The sequence below is a fragment of the Monodon monoceros genome, unplaced genomic scaffold (genome assembly GCF_005190385.1).
Source record: "Monodon monoceros isolate NGI ecotype Baffin Bay Population unplaced genomic scaffold, NGI_Narwhal_1 Super_Scaffold_16, whole genome shotgun sequence".
Classification (NCBI taxonomy): Eukaryota; Metazoa; Chordata; class Mammalia; order Artiodactyla; family Monodontidae; genus Monodon; species Monodon monoceros.
In genome coordinates, this window is record NW_021703772.1 from 19,074,889 (window position 1) to 19,091,730 (window position 16,842).

At 47.8% G+C, this 16,842-nt stretch overlaps 1 protein-coding gene across 4 annotated transcripts in view; it reads right to left on the reverse strand.

Moving 5' to 3' along the window:
- Nucleotides 1–16,842, reverse strand: part of TTLL4 (tubulin tyrosine ligase like 4) — a 39,857-nt gene continuing 23,015 nt past the window's right edge. Inside the window, exons 3-19 of one of the 4 annotated variants that reach the window (XM_029225852.1) lie at nt 16,596–16,705; nt 16,179–16,242; nt 11,217–11,338; nt 10,662–10,772; nt 10,224–10,300; nt 9,319–9,510; nt 9,136–9,218; nt 8,775–8,903; nt 7,278–7,400; nt 6,890–6,988; nt 6,422–6,556; nt 5,890–6,027; nt 4,502–4,697; nt 3,666–3,876; nt 3,455–3,525; nt 2,965–3,050; nt 1–2,632 (exon numbers count right to left, since the gene is read on the reverse strand). In XM_029225852.1, the coding sequence (XP_029081685.1) occupies nt 2,374–2,632; nt 2,965–3,050; nt 3,455–3,525; nt 3,666–3,876; nt 4,502–4,697; nt 5,890–6,027; nt 6,422–6,556; nt 6,890–6,988; nt 7,278–7,400; nt 8,775–8,903; nt 9,136–9,218; nt 9,319–9,510; nt 10,224–10,300; nt 10,662–10,772; nt 11,217–11,338; nt 16,179–16,242; nt 16,596–16,705 (2,206 nt within the window). In that variant the 3' untranslated portion in view covers nt 1–2,373. Of the gene's footprint in view, nt 2,633–2,964; nt 3,051–3,454; nt 3,526–3,665; nt 3,877–4,501; nt 4,698–5,889; nt 6,028–6,421; nt 6,557–6,889; nt 6,989–7,247; nt 7,401–8,774; nt 8,904–9,135; nt 9,219–9,318; nt 9,511–10,223; nt 10,301–10,661; nt 10,773–11,216; nt 11,339–16,178; nt 16,243–16,595; nt 16,706–16,842 lie in introns of all 4 variants that reach the window. The other 3 variants (XM_029225853.1, XM_029225850.1, XM_029225854.1) reach the window with 3 other exon arrangements.

Here is a 16,842-nt window from a genome sequence, read left to right on the forward strand (position 1 = left end):
CAGAAATACCCCTGTACGCTGCATTCCTTGACTCAGGAGCACTTTCTCCCCTTTCTCCAAACAGGGACTGGGTACGTTATCAAGTTAGGGAAAAACTGACATGTTCTGACAAACATCTACTCTACTATACCCTCAAATTTAAACTTTCCCAAAAATCTCATTACTTCCCCCAAATTCCTTATTTAGCTGAATATCTCATACTGTGGGTATGCATTGTTAAGTATGTATGCTGTATTCTTAATAAGCAAGATTTCATTTTCTTTCAAGGCTGAAAGGGAAGTATGACACATTAGCCTCATTCCTTTCTCCAACCCAGCAACACACACACACACACACATACCAGATACTCAAAGGTGATGAAAACTTTAAAAGTATAAACGTGTTTTAAGCTACTAAGAACACTCTACTTCCATCACTCATTTAATTTCCCCACAGCCCACTCCCCTGCTTCCCATCATGCTGCGGTCCCTTCTCCAGTTACGGGGATGGGAATGGTTGTGCCGTCCATCTGGGGATTCTCAGAAGGCAAAGTATTGAAGCTGGTTCCCAGGGAGTGGCACAGCTCAGTCAGGCCTCCACACCTAAGCCTCTGCACCAGAGGATGAGCCACAACAAAACTGCTTAAGCAGGTGGTTAATTTTCCTAGGAATGCTGCTTCCTGCCCTTGTCACAAGGTTTGACATTTGCACTAGAATATTGTACCCACTCTTGCAGAACAAGAGGGAGCTGGCTTCAAGTCTAGCAGAAGAGATTTAACAGGACTGTCAAGGACCTCTCCTACGGACCTGACTTTGAAGTCCTTACCACTGCACAGAAGTGACCCAGGACTTTGCCATCAAGCTTTCTTCACAACTGTCAACATGGCCTTCACACATCAACTGTGTGGCCTTGAACGCAGTCAGGCCTCTCAGTGATTTTTCCAGGGCTCCCTCCCAACTCACCACAGAACTCCTGGAGCCACAAAGCAGGATATCTCTCCCAAGCTCAAGAATGAAGGCAGAGAAAGCCTGGGGTCAGACCGTGAGCAGAGCATCCTGCCTGATGCACCAAAGGGAAAACCTGGGTAACTGAGTCAAGGAGCCAGTTGGCTTCTTGTTGGGCCCTGCTGACAGAAAAATGAAATGAAGTAAAGGGATTGTAGGGCTGGGGAGGGGGCGAGCAGCAACCAGGAAGTGCCAGGTTAAGGAGGAGCATCGTTCAAGTGAAAACAACCTTTCTGATCCAAACCCTCCCACCTTGGCTTCCCCCTGGGCCCAGGAGAGAGAGAGGCAGAGCTTCTGGCTTAGGTGTTTGTGTCCTGTGAGACCTCCGTACGTACAGTTCACGTGGTCAACATTTATTGAACACTCACTGTTTACTGAGTCTTGGGGAGGTAGATCCAGTTCAGAGTACAAGGTTTAGTCAGGAGCCTGACTGGAAGCCCATCCTACAATGGTGGCTGCTCCTGAAACCCGCCCTCCAGGCCACCAGAGTCTGCATGCCCTAGCGACCTGTGAGCCAGACCCCGAACACCAGAGAGTGTGAAGGGGGAACCACAGCTCCTTCCACCCTCCCCTTGGATTGCGTCCTTTGATATATGGACCCAGACAGGCAACAGCAAGTGGGATTATCTGGGCTCCTTTACTGCAGCCATGGGAAATTCACAAAGTTCATAAAGCCTCTCACCTCACAGGGAGACAAGAGCTGAAGGGGTAACATCCATGAGAGAGAAGTCTAGAAGGTTGAACAAGTAGTGATGTGAGGTCAGAATAGGAAGACCTAGGGCTACTGGCTGGGTGGGTATACGAAAGGAGAAATGGTCTGGAGGTGGGGATGCCTCCAAGACCAGGATGATGGGAAATGGGTTCAGCATGTCATGGCCTCTGCCTGCTTATCTACTGAGGAGGTCTGAAGGCTTCTGAAAGTGACTCCTCAGGACAGGGGGTTGGGGAGGCAGGAGGGTGAGACCTGAGGAAATAAGGACCCTCAGAGGAACCTCCTCAATTATATAGAGAGCAAGGGACTTCAGGCCCGAATATGTTCAGTATGTTTTCTCCTCTTGAGCCATAACTCAGTCACTGCACCAAGGCCTAAAACAAACCACACATGGCTCTCTAAAAGTAGAAACCAAACCCTGCTTTATAAGGCTGAGTGGCCATCATTGGCTTCTCCACTGAGATATGAGGTGCCAGCCAGTGAACCTTCCTCACCTTGTTCCCCTCCCCACCACCCCTCCAGTCCGCCAGACACCCCCCTCTACAACTCAACCACTTCAAAAAATACTCTGAGGTGGGGCGAGGTGGAGGGGTGGGAGCTCAGGCTGGCCGGCCAGCCGGTTCCCATGAGGTAGCTAAGGCTGGTGCGCCTGGGCAGGGGCTGGTGGAGGCAGGCCCGTCACAGGCTCACAGCAGCCAGGAGGGAGTCACCAGCTGACTGGGAGGTGGGGGAGGCAGAAAGCCTCGAAGTCTGCCCAGAGTACTTGATCAAGGGTAACGTCTGGGTGGAGAGGCTGGGCTCTTTGCTGGTGTCCTCACTGTCCTTTGAGGAACTGGGTTTCCTGGGGAAAGGGGAAAGGCCAGCTTGGGTCTTCGTGGGCTTGGGCATGGTCCCATCTCCAGAGAGTGGTATGCTTCCCTTGGAGGAGCCATGTTTTCTGAAGGGAACAGAGGGAGGAAGAAATGGCTGAGACATTGTGTAGCTGAGACTTTAACCCACGACCTGCTACCTTCAGAGTCTAGAGCAGGCATTCACCGTATTCATTTCAGTATGGCTGAAAGTGGCTGCTTTTGCGGATGAGTCTGTGCTCCAGCTCAGCTTTACTGGGCATACCAAGAGCCACCAGAAGACACTGTGGCTGCATATTCTGATGTTCCCACCAACCCCCAACTGGAGGACGCTGATCTCATCATACTCCGGGAAGAGAGGGAGGAGGAAAACTCCCCGAATTCACACTCAACACCCTTCCCTTGCCCAGGCAGCACTCACCCCAGCTTGCCAGTCTCCGATTTGGAGAAATCATTGAGCGTCACATCACCCTTTGGGACAGTCAGAATTGATGTCGGGAGAGTCCACTAAAAGCAAAGGAAGCAATGAGGCCAAAGGGCGAGGTAGAGGTCAGGGGAGAGTGTCTGGGTCTTAGGACTCTTTCCCAGCTCTACCTCTGAGTGATCAAAGGGCTCTTCCCTTCCCTACCCTGCAGAAATGGGCCCATATGGGGAGAAGTCTTGGTCCTCTCTTGATTCAGATAAGAAGCTGAGGCTACAAAGCATCTGATCCTTGAAAGAAAGGCATCCAGGGAATCCTGGAGGCAATTATTCCCTTGAAAGGGAATGGTCCTGAGACACAGAGACCTGCAGAACCTTGGGAAGAAGTGAGAGGGTCTGGGCCTACACCCAACCCATGCTGCACTCTTAAGGTGGAAGAGGGAGGGGCCTGAAGTAGGACTGTCCCCCTTCACCCCAATGGCACTACTCACCACTGGAGCAGAATCAGAGATGGCTCCTGTGTGGAACCCTTTGTAGCACCAACTCCGAAGCAGATCTACTCCTAGGACAAGATTAACAAGGGTGGGACTTAAGAGGGTGGAACCAACTGGCCTATTCTTCTTGCCACAGAGGCCCACTTCTTGGTCTATTGGGATTTAATCTCTTATTAAACATGGCATGTGGGCAGGGAGGACACATCACCTTTGAGCTTGTTGCCATGGTACTTCTGTTCCCACTGGGTGGTGAGAATGTTGAAATATCGCGGCTGCTCAAAAAAGCGGAGATAGCGAGAAGAGATTCGAGAAGGAAAAATTCGTTCAAATTGACCACGGCGAGAAAACTCATCCTCCATCTCAACCAGAATCCGAACATCATCTGGCGTCAGGACATCCAGCACAGATGAATAGAAGTCCTGTGGCCCAAGGAACAGGGGGGAGAAGGGTATGACAAAGAGTGTAAGCCAGAGGCAGAGAATCAAAAAGCTGGGGGATGGGGAGTACAGCTCTGGGGTCCTAAGGCTCCAGGACCAAAGGACCACCAAGGCAGTCTGGTGGGCCCACTCTGGGCCTCATCTATTCCCAAGTCTGCTGAGCTTATTCGGGGGATGAAGAGACTCTTGGCTGGGGTGAGGGGAGACAGGGGGCACAGAGGTTAAGCGATTTGTTGGATGCAGTCAAGATCAGAATCCAGATTTGGCCACAGCCTTGTGTCTGCCACACTTCCATCTGACTCCCTCATCTGCTCGGAGAAAGTCAAGCCTTCCAGGAGCTCAGTGCCCCTCAGGGAAAGAAACCCAAGGGTCTACAGCTCTACAAGAAGGGTGGGCTGGTACAGCACTTTGCTAAGAGGAGTGGTTGTTGAACATGTGATAAGGGCCATCAACTCTCTCCGGAATGACATACATTCCAACAAATCCCTGCACATCAGGGGATGTAGGAAACCCTGCCCTAGAGGGAAGAAAAACTGCTTGCCTTGGGGCTCCACAGGTTTGACCAGGGAAGCTTTCTACTAGCACTGGGGTGAAGGCAATTTCCTACCTGATCAGGAATTTTCTGGGTCAGGTAATAGGCTTTCTTCATCTTCTGTGCAGTGAAGTGCTCTGGGGCCATTCGACATCTGTCCCTGGGGGAGCTGGGCAGGCTAAGGCAGAGGGTGGAAAGCGGGCAAAGGGTAAGGTCAGCAGCTTCACATCCTGAGGACATGTAGAGAGAGGGTCCAGCCCAGGAAGACACCCTTCTCAAGAGAAGACAAACAAGGATGGACAGAAGTTCGTTACGTGAGTAAATCAGACTGCAATGCACTGCATTCCGGTAGCCTGAGACTCAAAGATGAAGTACCATGTAAGAACTAAAAGAGTACAAAGCACACTCTTTAAGTTGTATTTAAATGATAAAAAAAGGAGGACCATGGAACAATCACTGTATATATTTCAGTTTAGCTTAATTTAGTGAACACTTACTATAATAAATATCCGGCTTGGCCCTACTGGCTATGTGATCCTGGACAAATTCCCTGACCTCCCTGCACCTCAGTTTCATCACCCACATTACAACAATTACTGCTGAGAGAGACACAAAGATGGCCTCCAAGAAGCTCACAGGATGGCATGTGTCAAATGACAAATAACTATAGCACAGAGCCAAATATAAGTCTACAAGGTACAGTGGGGAAAGCAAGTTTTGTTACCAAAAACTTGAGCTCCCTTTCCTCAAGACTGGTTCTGAGTGCTTTGTGGGGTGTGGAGGAGAGAGCCCACATTGAGCTGGTTTCATGAAGATGCTGCCTTCAGCTAGGCTTTGATGGATGGGTGAGGTTGAAACAGGGAAGTCTTGCTGAGTGGAAGGAGGAAGAAACCCCATGAGCAGAGGAGGGGACACCACAGGGGAACAATGAGAAGCAGTGAACATTTCAGAGAGGAGACTAGACTAACTGATCCTTAAGGATTCTTCCAGCCTTGAGGTTCTATGAGCGATCCAGTTTGTCAGAGCACAGGAGCTGGGAAGAGGAATTAAGGGAGGGGTGCCTGGGAAAAAGAGGCTGGGGCCTTGAATGTCTGCTTGAGGAAGTTTTTGTTTTTGGCTGTGCCGCGCGGCTGGTGGGATCGTAGTTCCCCAACCAGGGACTGAACCCAGGCCCTCAGCAGTGAAAGCGTGGAGTCTTAACCACTAGACTGCCAGGGAATCCCCTGCTTGAGGAATTTAAAGCTGATCCCCCAGGCTCTGCGGGGATTCCTGGGCAGGGGAGCAATTAAGCAAACAGGCTTTTAGGGGCACTGACATGGCAGTGGTGTGTGAGTAGATTGCAGGGGCAGACCGAGCAGTAAGGGAGACCAAGCAGGAGGGAACACCCAGACACCACCCCTTCCAGAGTCCCTATGGGGCTGCTCATGCTGCCAGCCGAGCTGCAGACAAGCACGGAGGCCGACCTGGTGGTGGAGCTGCTGGAGCTGCTGGAGCTGGAAGCGATATCCTCTGCGCTGGGCAGAACAAAGCCCGCCAGGTTCAGAAGGTCACGGATCATCTGGCCTTTGATGCTGATGTCCAGTGGAGAGCTGGAGTGGAGGCTTCAGGGAAAGGATGCAAAGAGTGGTAAAAGCAGATGCCAAAACTGTTTCCAGTCCCAAGTCCCAGTCAGTGCCAGCCCCATGTACACCCAACTCATGAGCACCATCACGGATAGTGAATAACCTCACACAGGGTGGTTCCTGCCCATGACCTTGCTAGGGAAAAGCATGCAGTAGGCATCAAGTTTAAAAGAGTAACTTTTAACAATCTGTCTCCAATGTCAGAGAACCCTGAGATAACGGCAAAGAATAAGGGAATGCGTAAACAGACCATGAAGGGCAAACACATATTCTAGTGAAGGAAAGGTTTTCCCAAAGTCAGCAAGACTGGAGCAGAAACAGGATCTTGAGGACACAGAAAGGCTTCTACTGTGAGTGCCCTGAGAATACCTACCTTGGGGAGATGTTGACTTCCAGGACCCAGGGCTTGAGGTTCTCATCGAGCATGATGTCGAAACCGAAGAGCTCGTGGCAGCTGTAGGGCCGCCGCACGTACATCTTCAGCAGGCTGGTCACATAGGGTTCCGACCTAGTCACAAGGCGGAGAAAGTACTCAGCTCAGCTCCTCCCAGAGGCTCCACCTAGAGCTGCCCTGCCAATGGAGTGGCTCGGAGACAGGAGGACAGAAGCAACCCAGGAAAAGAAGCTCTCAAGAGATGTCTGTGATCTGGAGCCAGCTTCTGGGGATGAAGTTCAGTAGAAGAGCAGAATTTAAGTCTATCCATTCCTTCCTAAACCCTGTCCTCAGAAACGGAACTTTTGACAGCATGGTCAAAAGTCTGGAGCACAGCAGGGTGGAGGCCCATAAGAAAAGGGGGGGTTCAGTGGCAGGCCCCACACCCAGGGTGGCAGTGTGACTCACGAGATGATCGTTTTGACAACAACGTCCTTTATCTTCTCCCAGATGGCATCACTGTTGACTCCCTTCTGGCTCAGGTAGCTCCATAAAGCCTTCAGTGCCCTGTAAGGCAGGAGAGGAGGAGGGAGAATTTAAGGTTGTAGTCTATGAATGAGCAATGAAGAAAAGAGAAAGAAAAAGGAATGAGAGGCCCAAAGGTATCTTCTTTTGATGTTTTGAATTAAGACAGAAATGAGTTGGATGCAAACAGACCAATTCTAAATTGCCAAGTGTTTACATAATCTCTGGGTCTTATATTAATCCTCCACTCACCACCCCCCCGAAACCTCCCCAAACCCCAGAACCCTGTGCTCCTCTAGACCTCCACTTGATGGGGACACTGCCTGGGTACCATTTGTGGCCCTGGCAGGCCGTTTCATCTTCATTGGCCTGGTACTCGGCATTCTTTTTATTGACACTGTAGTTGGTCAGGTGCATGAACTTGTTGCCAAGGCTCTTCATGGAAGGGGAATACCTGGAAGTGAGAGGAAAGGCAGAGGTGAGATGGCAGATGGATAACGGTCCAAACATTTCCCCACATCCTGAGGAGGCAAAGGACAAGTGGACAGATCTTTTCAGATGCACAAGGGTCTGAGAAGTACACCTACTGGTAAGATTTCCCAAACACCACAGATAAACTCACCTCCCAATTTATCCCACCTCAGTCCTGCAGGAAGACCCTCCCTATTCAGTGAAGCAGAGGACCTCCTTATTGCCCCTTCCACATATAACTGTGATTTATAATAACAAATATACATATTGGTCTCTGCCCCCAGCCCCTGACACAGAGCTCCTAAAACCTTTGTAAATTCCTAAGTGGTAAGAGTACAAGGAGCATCTTTGTTCTCAGATTTGGTCTTTGACCCCAGTTCCCGACACAGAGCTCCTGAAACTCTTATAATTTCCCGGGTGATAGGAGCGTCTTCTGTTCTAATGAGGCGACACTGGGTAAGCTCTTGGGTGGCTTCTGGATGAGGGACAGTCACTGGAAAGACCAAGCCATGATGAGACAGTTGCAAGTTTCAACTCCCCCCACTCAACTCCCATTCTCTTAAAAATGGAGAAGGGCTGAAAATGGAGTTAATGATCGATCATGCCTAAGTGATGAAGCCTCCATAAAAATCCCCAAAATATGAGGTTCAGAGAGCTTCCGGGTGGGTAAACCTCTGGAGGTGCTGCGAGAGCAGCCAGCCCAGAGAGGGCATAGAAGCTCCGTGCCTCTTCCTACATACCCTGCCCTGTGCATCTCTTCCATCTGGCTGTTCTTCTGTACCCTTTATCACATCCATCTTTCATAAATCAGTAAACATAAGTAAACTGTTTTCCTGAGTTGAGTGAGCTGCTCTAGCAAATTAATCAAATTGATACCCCTCAGCCCCAGCCCCAAGGAGGGGGTCATGGGAACCTCTGATTTATACCAATTGGTCAGAAACACATGCGGCACCCTGAACTTGCAACTGGCATCTGAGGTGGTGTAGAGAGGGGCAGCCTGATGAGACTGAGTCCTTAACCTGTGGGATCTGATGCTATCTCCAGGTAGACAGTGTCAGAATTGAGTTCAATTGTAGGACACTCACCTGGTGTTGTGTAGAACTGCTTCGTGTGGGGGAAAAAACCCACACATTTGGTGACCAGAAGTGTCAGAAGTGAAGTGTTTGATGTAAAAGTAAAGGAGACACACAGGAGAAAAGAAGACTAGGTTTTCCCAAAGGCACCCTACCTTCTCCTTTGCTAACAAAGCCTACCAAAATATTGGTTATTTTCCTGTTTGGTGTCTTCTGGCTTCCCTCCCTGGAGGGAAAGCAAATCCCCAAAGCTGTCAGCATGAGGCCTCACCACTACCACATACTTGCAACTGGCAAAGCGGACGAGTCCATCTGAAAAGAGGTAAATCCGTAGAGGATCATAGGAGGTGACGTAAACATAGATTCGCAGATCGAACTTGCTGCCGCTGATGAGGTAGGGTTTGTGGAGATACCTACACAGGGAAAGGCCAGCTTCAGGGACAGGACAGATGAGATAGGGCTTGGTAGGTAACTGAGCCATGGCAAAAGCCAGCTAACGGTCTCCAGGACAAAGACCTTTAAACAGCTGGCTGAGGAAGTTTTTTGGCTGGGAGGACAAAGGACAAAAGAACATCATGAAAAGGGAACCTCCAGGCTGAGAAGATGGGGAACGGGGAGCGGGATCTGAGCTGGAGACCGGCTCACCTCTGTACCAGAAGGGGTCTTCGCTTGGGGAGCTGACTCCACTTGTGAATGACCTGGATGCCAATGCCTCGAGCAGATGCCGGCTGGAGGTCAAGGGGAGAGGAAAGGAGCTGTTTACCTGGCCAGACACTCTGCTGTTCCCACCCTCAGGCCCTGGCCTGCCACCTGCCGTGATTCACTCACTGGTTTAACAATCCACTTTTGGCGGCTGCTGCTCTCCCAGGCTTTGCGCAGAAGCTTGGCATCCTGGGGCAGGATGAAGGACTGGGGGAAGAAACTGAACTCCTTCTTGCCAAACCGGCTCTGCATGCGGGACAGGTTCCGCCACAGTCGGTCCTTTCGCCCAATCTGGAATGAACCTGGGAAGTGGTTTAGCTACAGAAGGGACAAAGGGTGAGAGTAGGGAGAGAGAGAGTCCAGGTGAGGCCACAAGGAAGACAGCAAGATTCACTACACCATTTCAACATTCAAAGCTCCTGTTCCATCTGATTATCACCGTCTAAAGGTCCTTAAGTATTCAGCTGCCGAGCGTTCACCAAAAAATGATTCAAACACAAACACAGCAAAACGGAGTGCCCTTTAGGAGTCAACAGTTCACGACATAAAATAGTAACTAAGACAGACATAATATTCACCTTAAGAGCAAAGAAAAAGCTGTTAAGTCTTTTTCCATGCCTGTAGGACAAAGACAGGAAACTACCTGGCTTTCCTGGGGAAAAGGGACTATTCATTCCAGCATGAGACCAAAGTCCTCTTTACACATATTCAGCTTGGAGGAATGGAGGCAATGCGCAGCGGTTACAGGAGAAACATAATAAACTGAAAACTGACACTGCATCTCAAGACACTAGAGGAAAAAGTGTCTTTTAGAGGCTGCAACTATCTAAGACACCGCAGCTGAACTACTACTAGACATGCGTGATCTGCTGGGGCCTCACCCCGCACCTGCCTCCTACACTTCCTCCACTCCCCTATGAACCCTCCTGACTTCTCCATGGTCATCCTCCTCTTCCCCCACTTCCAATACCAGCCTCCTCCTGCCCAATCCAGAGTCCAGGGGAAGAATGGCTCAGAAAGGGCCCCCCTACCTTCTGATGCTCCTGAATGGATCGGAAACTAGGAGACTTCATGTGGTGACCCCAGCAGCCCAGCCAGTCATCATTCCCTACAGAAGGCACATCAGGAAGTCAGTCCTGCTGGCAGCTCAGTCCCTGGGACAGACAGAGGCTCAGAGGCCCCAGAAATACCACTGGGCCTGGGCATAGCTCCCAGCCCCGGTTTTCTAAGAGTTGCCATGGAGCTGTCCTACATGAGGCCCTGGGGTCAGGACTAGAACAATGGGCCTCTGTCTTGCAATTTTGAGGAACAGACTCCAGCCCAGAGGGATTTCAGACCTATGTCCTCCTATGAAGTTGGAAACTTCAGGACAGGGTCCCCACATAACAGGAGGTATCTAGGGCTCCGTTCCTGCCCAAAGCCCATCTGTTGGGGCAGAGGACAGGCTCGAAGTAAGGCAAGTGACTCACTCTTGCTGATTTTGAAGTGGGACCGTCCAATGGTCTGCTTGACAATGTTGGGGGTCACTGTGCTCATCTTCCACCGGAGCAGCTTCCTCTGCTCCCAGGGAAGTTTCTCCACTGGGGGAAAGCGGGGAGGTGGGGGGAGAGTGTGGAGAAGAGCAGGAAAGTCATGGTGAGAAGAGGTAAAAGACGGCACTGTTGCTCAGCCTTCCCTGGGTAGGCAAGTCACTAAGTATTGTCCCGTATCAGAGTTTGAAAGGAGCACACTTTGGGGAAGAAAGGAGGCTGCACAGGAATGAGGAAAACAGAGAGGAGAGGCGGTTGAAAGGGGAAAGACACAAGGTTAGAGGGCAAGAATGATCATGAAATTATGGGGCTGAGAGGGTCAGCCAAAGGATGGACAAGATAAAGATCCCCCACCAGACTGGTGAGCCAGGCGGGGAACCAAGCACCAATACAGCCATTCTGGAAAGCCCCTTCCACCCTATTGCCACCCCCTCCCAACTTCGCTAGCATCCTTCTCCTGGGGGTTCTTCTGGGCTGACACTTGGCCAGGTTTACCTCTCTCATCCGGAGTGCCAAAATAGATGGTAGGGGGCACGTTGGGAAAGAGACTGTAGATGAGGGCTGGTCGGACAACTTTCTCTTTGGAAAGGGGTTTGGTCAGAATCTCCATACAGTTCCTAAGACGAAAAACAGAAATGTGGTAGAGAAAGGGAAAGCCACAGCCCTGAGTGCTGTTACTATTACATATTTCTTCCAGGGCGCTATCTTTTACACTTTGATTCTACAAAAACAAGTGCTCAATAATTATTTTGCAAATATTAATCCATAAGGTGCTACGGCTAACCTATACACAGTCACACCATTAAAAATCACCTAAAGACAAAGTTTTCCAATACTTCATTCTGTGAGACAACTCCAAAATTTCCTGTGACAAGCCACAGGCTGAGGAGGTTCCTGAAAAGAGTGGTTCTCAGAGAGCAGGTAATGAGTTTGAGTGGATAATAGTAGAGGAATATACTACACAAAGACTAAGAGAAATAACAAGGAGAGAAAAAGAATGATATAGGCAACTAAAAAGGAGGAGAAGCAGAAAAGGTAGAAAAGCACTAAGAAGAGATATAGAGATTTTTAAAAAGAAAAGGGGGGAAAAGGCAACAGAAAGAAAAGAAGTAGTGCTACTCCTAACTCATTTTACATTTATCTGAAAATATATGGTTGATTAATGCTCTTCTCTGTTTTGAAAATGATTCGTTAACATCAGATTTTTACATAACAATGTGGTAACACATGTCTGGGAATCTGCGGCAGTGGGCCATGGGGTCCCGACTGTTATTCCAACAATGTCTTGGCCAAGGCTAGCTCAAGGAGTCTCAAAATAGTGAAAACCTCAACTATCTATTGACAGACCCAGACCATTTCTTCAAACAGCATTGAAAGTGGAGAGAGTAGTTATTACTCTCTATACTGAGCTATATGATCCACAAATATTTTTTAAGATTAATTTTTAGCTTATAAAGAGCCACTCTACTTGTTTTTTGTTTTTTTTTTATGCGGGCCTCTCACTGTTGTGGCCTCTCCCATTGCAGAGCACAGGCTCCGGACGCGCAGGCTCAGCGGCCATGGCTCACGGGCCCAGCCGCTCCGTGGCATATGGGATCTTCCCGGACCGGGGCACGAACCCGTGTCCCCTGCATCAGCAGGCGGACTCTGAACCACTGCGCCACCAGGGAAGCCCTCTACTTGTTATTTTGCAGCACGACAGAAATAGGCACTGTATGTAAAACACTTCAGTGTTTCAAACCTTAGAGATTTTTAGTGCATTTTATTGGGTCAAGTTAAATATTAATTCCTAATTAAATAAATCCAATTAATTCAACTCTATTCCTCATTTCCAAAATATTTTACTTTAAAGGCTTTTCATTTACTGAGTATCAGAATTTAAGATTGTTGAAAATCAAGGAGAATGAGTTAATGTTTAAAAACAAAGACAAGACAGGAATGCAAAATGGTGCAGCCACTCTGGAAAACAGTTCTGGCAGTTTCCTAAAAAACTAAACATGCAGGATTTCCCTGGCGGTCCAGTGGTTAAGATTCTGTGCTCCCACTGCAGGGGGCTCAGGTTCAATCCCTGGTCAGGGAACTAAGATCCCCCATGCTGTGTGGCACAGCCAAAAGAGAAAAAAATCAAACAAAAGAAACTAAACATGCAATTACCATAGAACCCAGCAATTACACTCCTGGGCATTTATCTCAGAGAGGTGAAGACTTATGTTCACTCAAAAATATGTACACAGTTGTTTAGAGCAGCTTTACTCGTAATAGTCAAAAACTAGAAACAAACAAAATATCCTTCAGCAGGTGGCTGGTTAATCAAACTGTGGTCCACTGATACCATGGAACACTACTCAGCAATATAAAGGAATGAACTATGGATACATGCAACAACCTGGATGGATTTGCAAAGAATATGCTGAGTAAAAAAAGCGAATCTCAAAAGGCTATATATGGCTATCATTCCATTTGTATAACATTCTTGAAATAACAGAACTATCAGTTGCTAGGGGTTAAGAAGGGGATGGGAGTAGGAAGGAAGGAAGTGTGCTCTCAGGACAACAGGAGGGATTCTTGCAGTGACGGAAATGTTTACATTTTCACTAATGTTAATGTCTTGATTGTACTAAATTGTACTACAGTTTGCAAGATGTTACACAGGAGGGACTTCCCTGGTGGCACAGTGGTTAAGAATCCGCCTGCCAATGCAGGGGACACGGGTTCGAGCCCTGGTCTGGGAAGATCCACATGCCACGGAGCAACTAAGCCCCTGCGCCACAACTACTGAGGCTGTGCTCTAGAGCCCGCAAGCCACAACTACTGAGCTTGTGCACCACAACTACTGAAGCCCATGCACCTACAGCCCGGGCTCTGCAACGAGGGAAGCCACCGCAATGAGAAGCCCACGCACCTCAACAAAGAGTAGCCCGGCTCGCCGCAACTAGAGAAAGCCCGTGGGCAGCAATGAAGACCCAATGCAGCCAAAATAAAAAAAAGGATGTTACCACAGGGGGAAACTGAGTAAAGAATTCAGGAAATCTCTGTATTGTTTCTTAAAACTGCATAGAAATCTACAAATGTCTCAAAAGTTTCATTAAAAAAATAAATATCTTTGTCAGCTGCCTCTCAAGAGTACTGAACTTAACCTCAATGGGTCTGGCTTCTGGTTTAGCAGTGCTGGAGACCTTGACCTTGCAAATAGTTACTTAACTTCTCTCCTCAATTTTCATGTCTGAAAAAAAGAGGCTGGACTTGATGATTACCATCTCTAAATTTACACAATTCTTAGAAAAAAAATATGGAACAGGAAATGTAATAAACTACTGCTGAATAGAGAAGCAGAGGTAGTGTTTTCAATGATCTTTCTGTGACTGCAAAACTTTCTACAATAAATATATAAATCTTTCATAATTGGGAGAAAATAAGATTTTGCAATCCAAAAATATTTCTGATTTTAGTCAAAATGCAAAGTAGTTTAGAATTCATCAACCTCCATTTGCTTGAACTCATGTTTTAAGCTTCATATAGACTGTATATTTTGTAGAAGTTAAATTAATTAATGGGCAAATAATTAACAAACACCTTTTGTGAATTTTATCTTATAAATCAGAAAGGTTAAATAAAGGGCTATTCAGCTGCCTTGAAGTAGGCCTGAAGACAAACCTAGATCGCCCTTAAGTGTGGAAAAGGGGTTCCGAGTCAATTAAATGTTAAATACATTTCTCTTCTGGAGAGTGGAGGTGCTTAGTCAACATCCAGTATATATGACCAGGAGAAGTTTTGCTTTTCTGAAAGAACAATGGGTTAGGCTTAAAGTAACAGAATTTATGCACCAGATTCAGGATACCTATGACAGGATTTCTACTAATCGTCACAGCAAGTCCCAATTCTGTCTCTCCGCTTTCCGAACAACCCTCTCCGCCTTGTTAGTTTGGGGCTCTAAAGCTAGCACGGCCGCTGCACCATGTGAATGTGCACCATCACATGCAGACATGCAGCCTGCCTCGTCCATACTAACCTTAGGTGAGGCTAACTTTTCCTCTTAGCTTCATCTAAGGCACAACTGACACAAAGGAAAGCAACCAGAATCTGGGTGCTCCACATGCTAGGCAAGCCTCAACACATATGGCCAGATTTTAATTAAAATTAGAATAGAAATTTTGCTTTTTTTACATTTTCAGTAGAAATTATTTTTTAAAAGAAAAAAACTTTAATGTTTAGTACTTTGTGAGGGTTCTTTTTCTTTTCTTTTTTTAAAAATTTATTTTATTTATTTATTTTTGGCTGCATTGGGTCTTCATTGCTGCGCGTGGGCTTTCTCTAGTTGCGGAGAGCGGGGGCTACTCTTCATTGAGGCGCATGGCCTTCTCATTGTTGTGGCTTCTCTTGTTGCAGAGCACGGGCTCTAGGGCGCACGGGCTTCAGTAGTTGCAGCACGTGGGCTCAGTAGTTGTGGCCTACTTGCTCTGTGGCATGTGGGATCTTCCTGGACCAGGGCTCGAACCTGCGTCCCCTGCACTGGCAGGCGGACTCTTAACCACTGTGCCACCAGGGAAGCCCATGAGGGTTCTTTTTAATATCTAATAATAATTAATGAAGACAGAGCTTCATATTGAGACAAGGTTGGAAGTGATGAGGGAAACAAGGAAGATTATATTGAAGAATGTTAACTTTCTACCCAGAAAGTTGACCTATATGATCCTTAAGCAAGTTCTAAAACTCTTTAGCACAATGACATGTCCTCATTTACAGTAATTTCCTCTTAGTCCTGCATTCCTTCCTCTCCCTGGACTCCCCATCTCAGTTATACAGCATTCTACAACTATCTGATTTACAAAAGAAGGGTCTACATTAAGAGGCTGACTTCTTGGTTCCCTAGTTAGAGATGGGTATCACTCAGATTCCACAAAGGGCAGCCAACAAAATAATCTAGATTAAAGCTAGCGAATTTTAAATTCAATTTCTTATTACTAAGGTCAACATCAGTCTTATAAAACTAGCCTCTGAAGGGAGCAGAAGAGCATTGCAAAAAGCTCCAATTAGCAGTATATCTGTCTCAGAACTGTTTCTGCCTGTGGGACACATTCATAATGCAAGGTGGCAATTACCCTCAAGTGGGTAGCCTAACTAAGAATCTACCTCAAACAATATGGGTCTTCATTAGTTATTAATTTTCTAAATACTTCTTGAAATTATTTGCTTTTTACCTGAACAATTGCTTGAAGCCTAAAGACCAAACTGCAGCCTAAGAAACTTGGTACTGTTTTTAAGCCCCACTGATAAAATATGCTTCTGTTCCCTTCCACTGTTTCCTGTTTAAAAACGAAAGTCCTAATGTAAAAATTTGGTAAAAATGAGTTACGGTTAACAGGGCCATTAATTAATGCCTTAGGTGATTAATCTCTTTATAATCTTAAGGAGACGGAAAATGGGCCTCTACCAACGATCTACACAGCCAGCACTCACCGAGAGATCACTGCTACTGACTCGCTGGGGGAAACAGCACTGCATGAGGAGCACTTTGAGTCTCCTGGGGGTGAAAAGCAGAGAAGTCCCAGCTAGGAGAGGCTGCCACACAAAGTCACCAAGCCCAGGCAGCTCTTCCTCGGACATCTTGGCTCAGCCTTCTTACAGAGCCACAAGCACCCGCGGCTGCCTTGCATGGCCCCCCCGAAGCTGGACAGCAGCAGGGAGAAGGCAAGACTCGGGGGATGGGGGGCTAGAGAGCAAGTCCCCCAAAAGCCACTACTACCCTTAGACCCCCAAGGCGAATGATGAATGTAGGTGACAAAGTGAGTTAAGGATCTGGTACACAATTGTTAGTCCCCTTCCCTAGCGGTGGTGACCCATGCCCAGTTGGAGGTGAGAGGGTCCCCTACTCACCCTCCTCCTCTTCATTCTCATCATGGTTGCAGCAGTCTTCCAAACCATCTATTAGCTCTTCTTCCAGATCTTCAGCTTCAACCTGGTCTAGCTGGAGGTCAGTAGCTGAACTATAAGAAAGAATCATGCCCCCGGCCCAGCCAACTCCATAAGAGCGGTCACAGTTGGATTCTCATTCCTTCATCATCTCCCAATGTTTGTCTCTTCCCCAGTCACCAATCTGCTGGCCCTTGCCTGGGCCTTACAA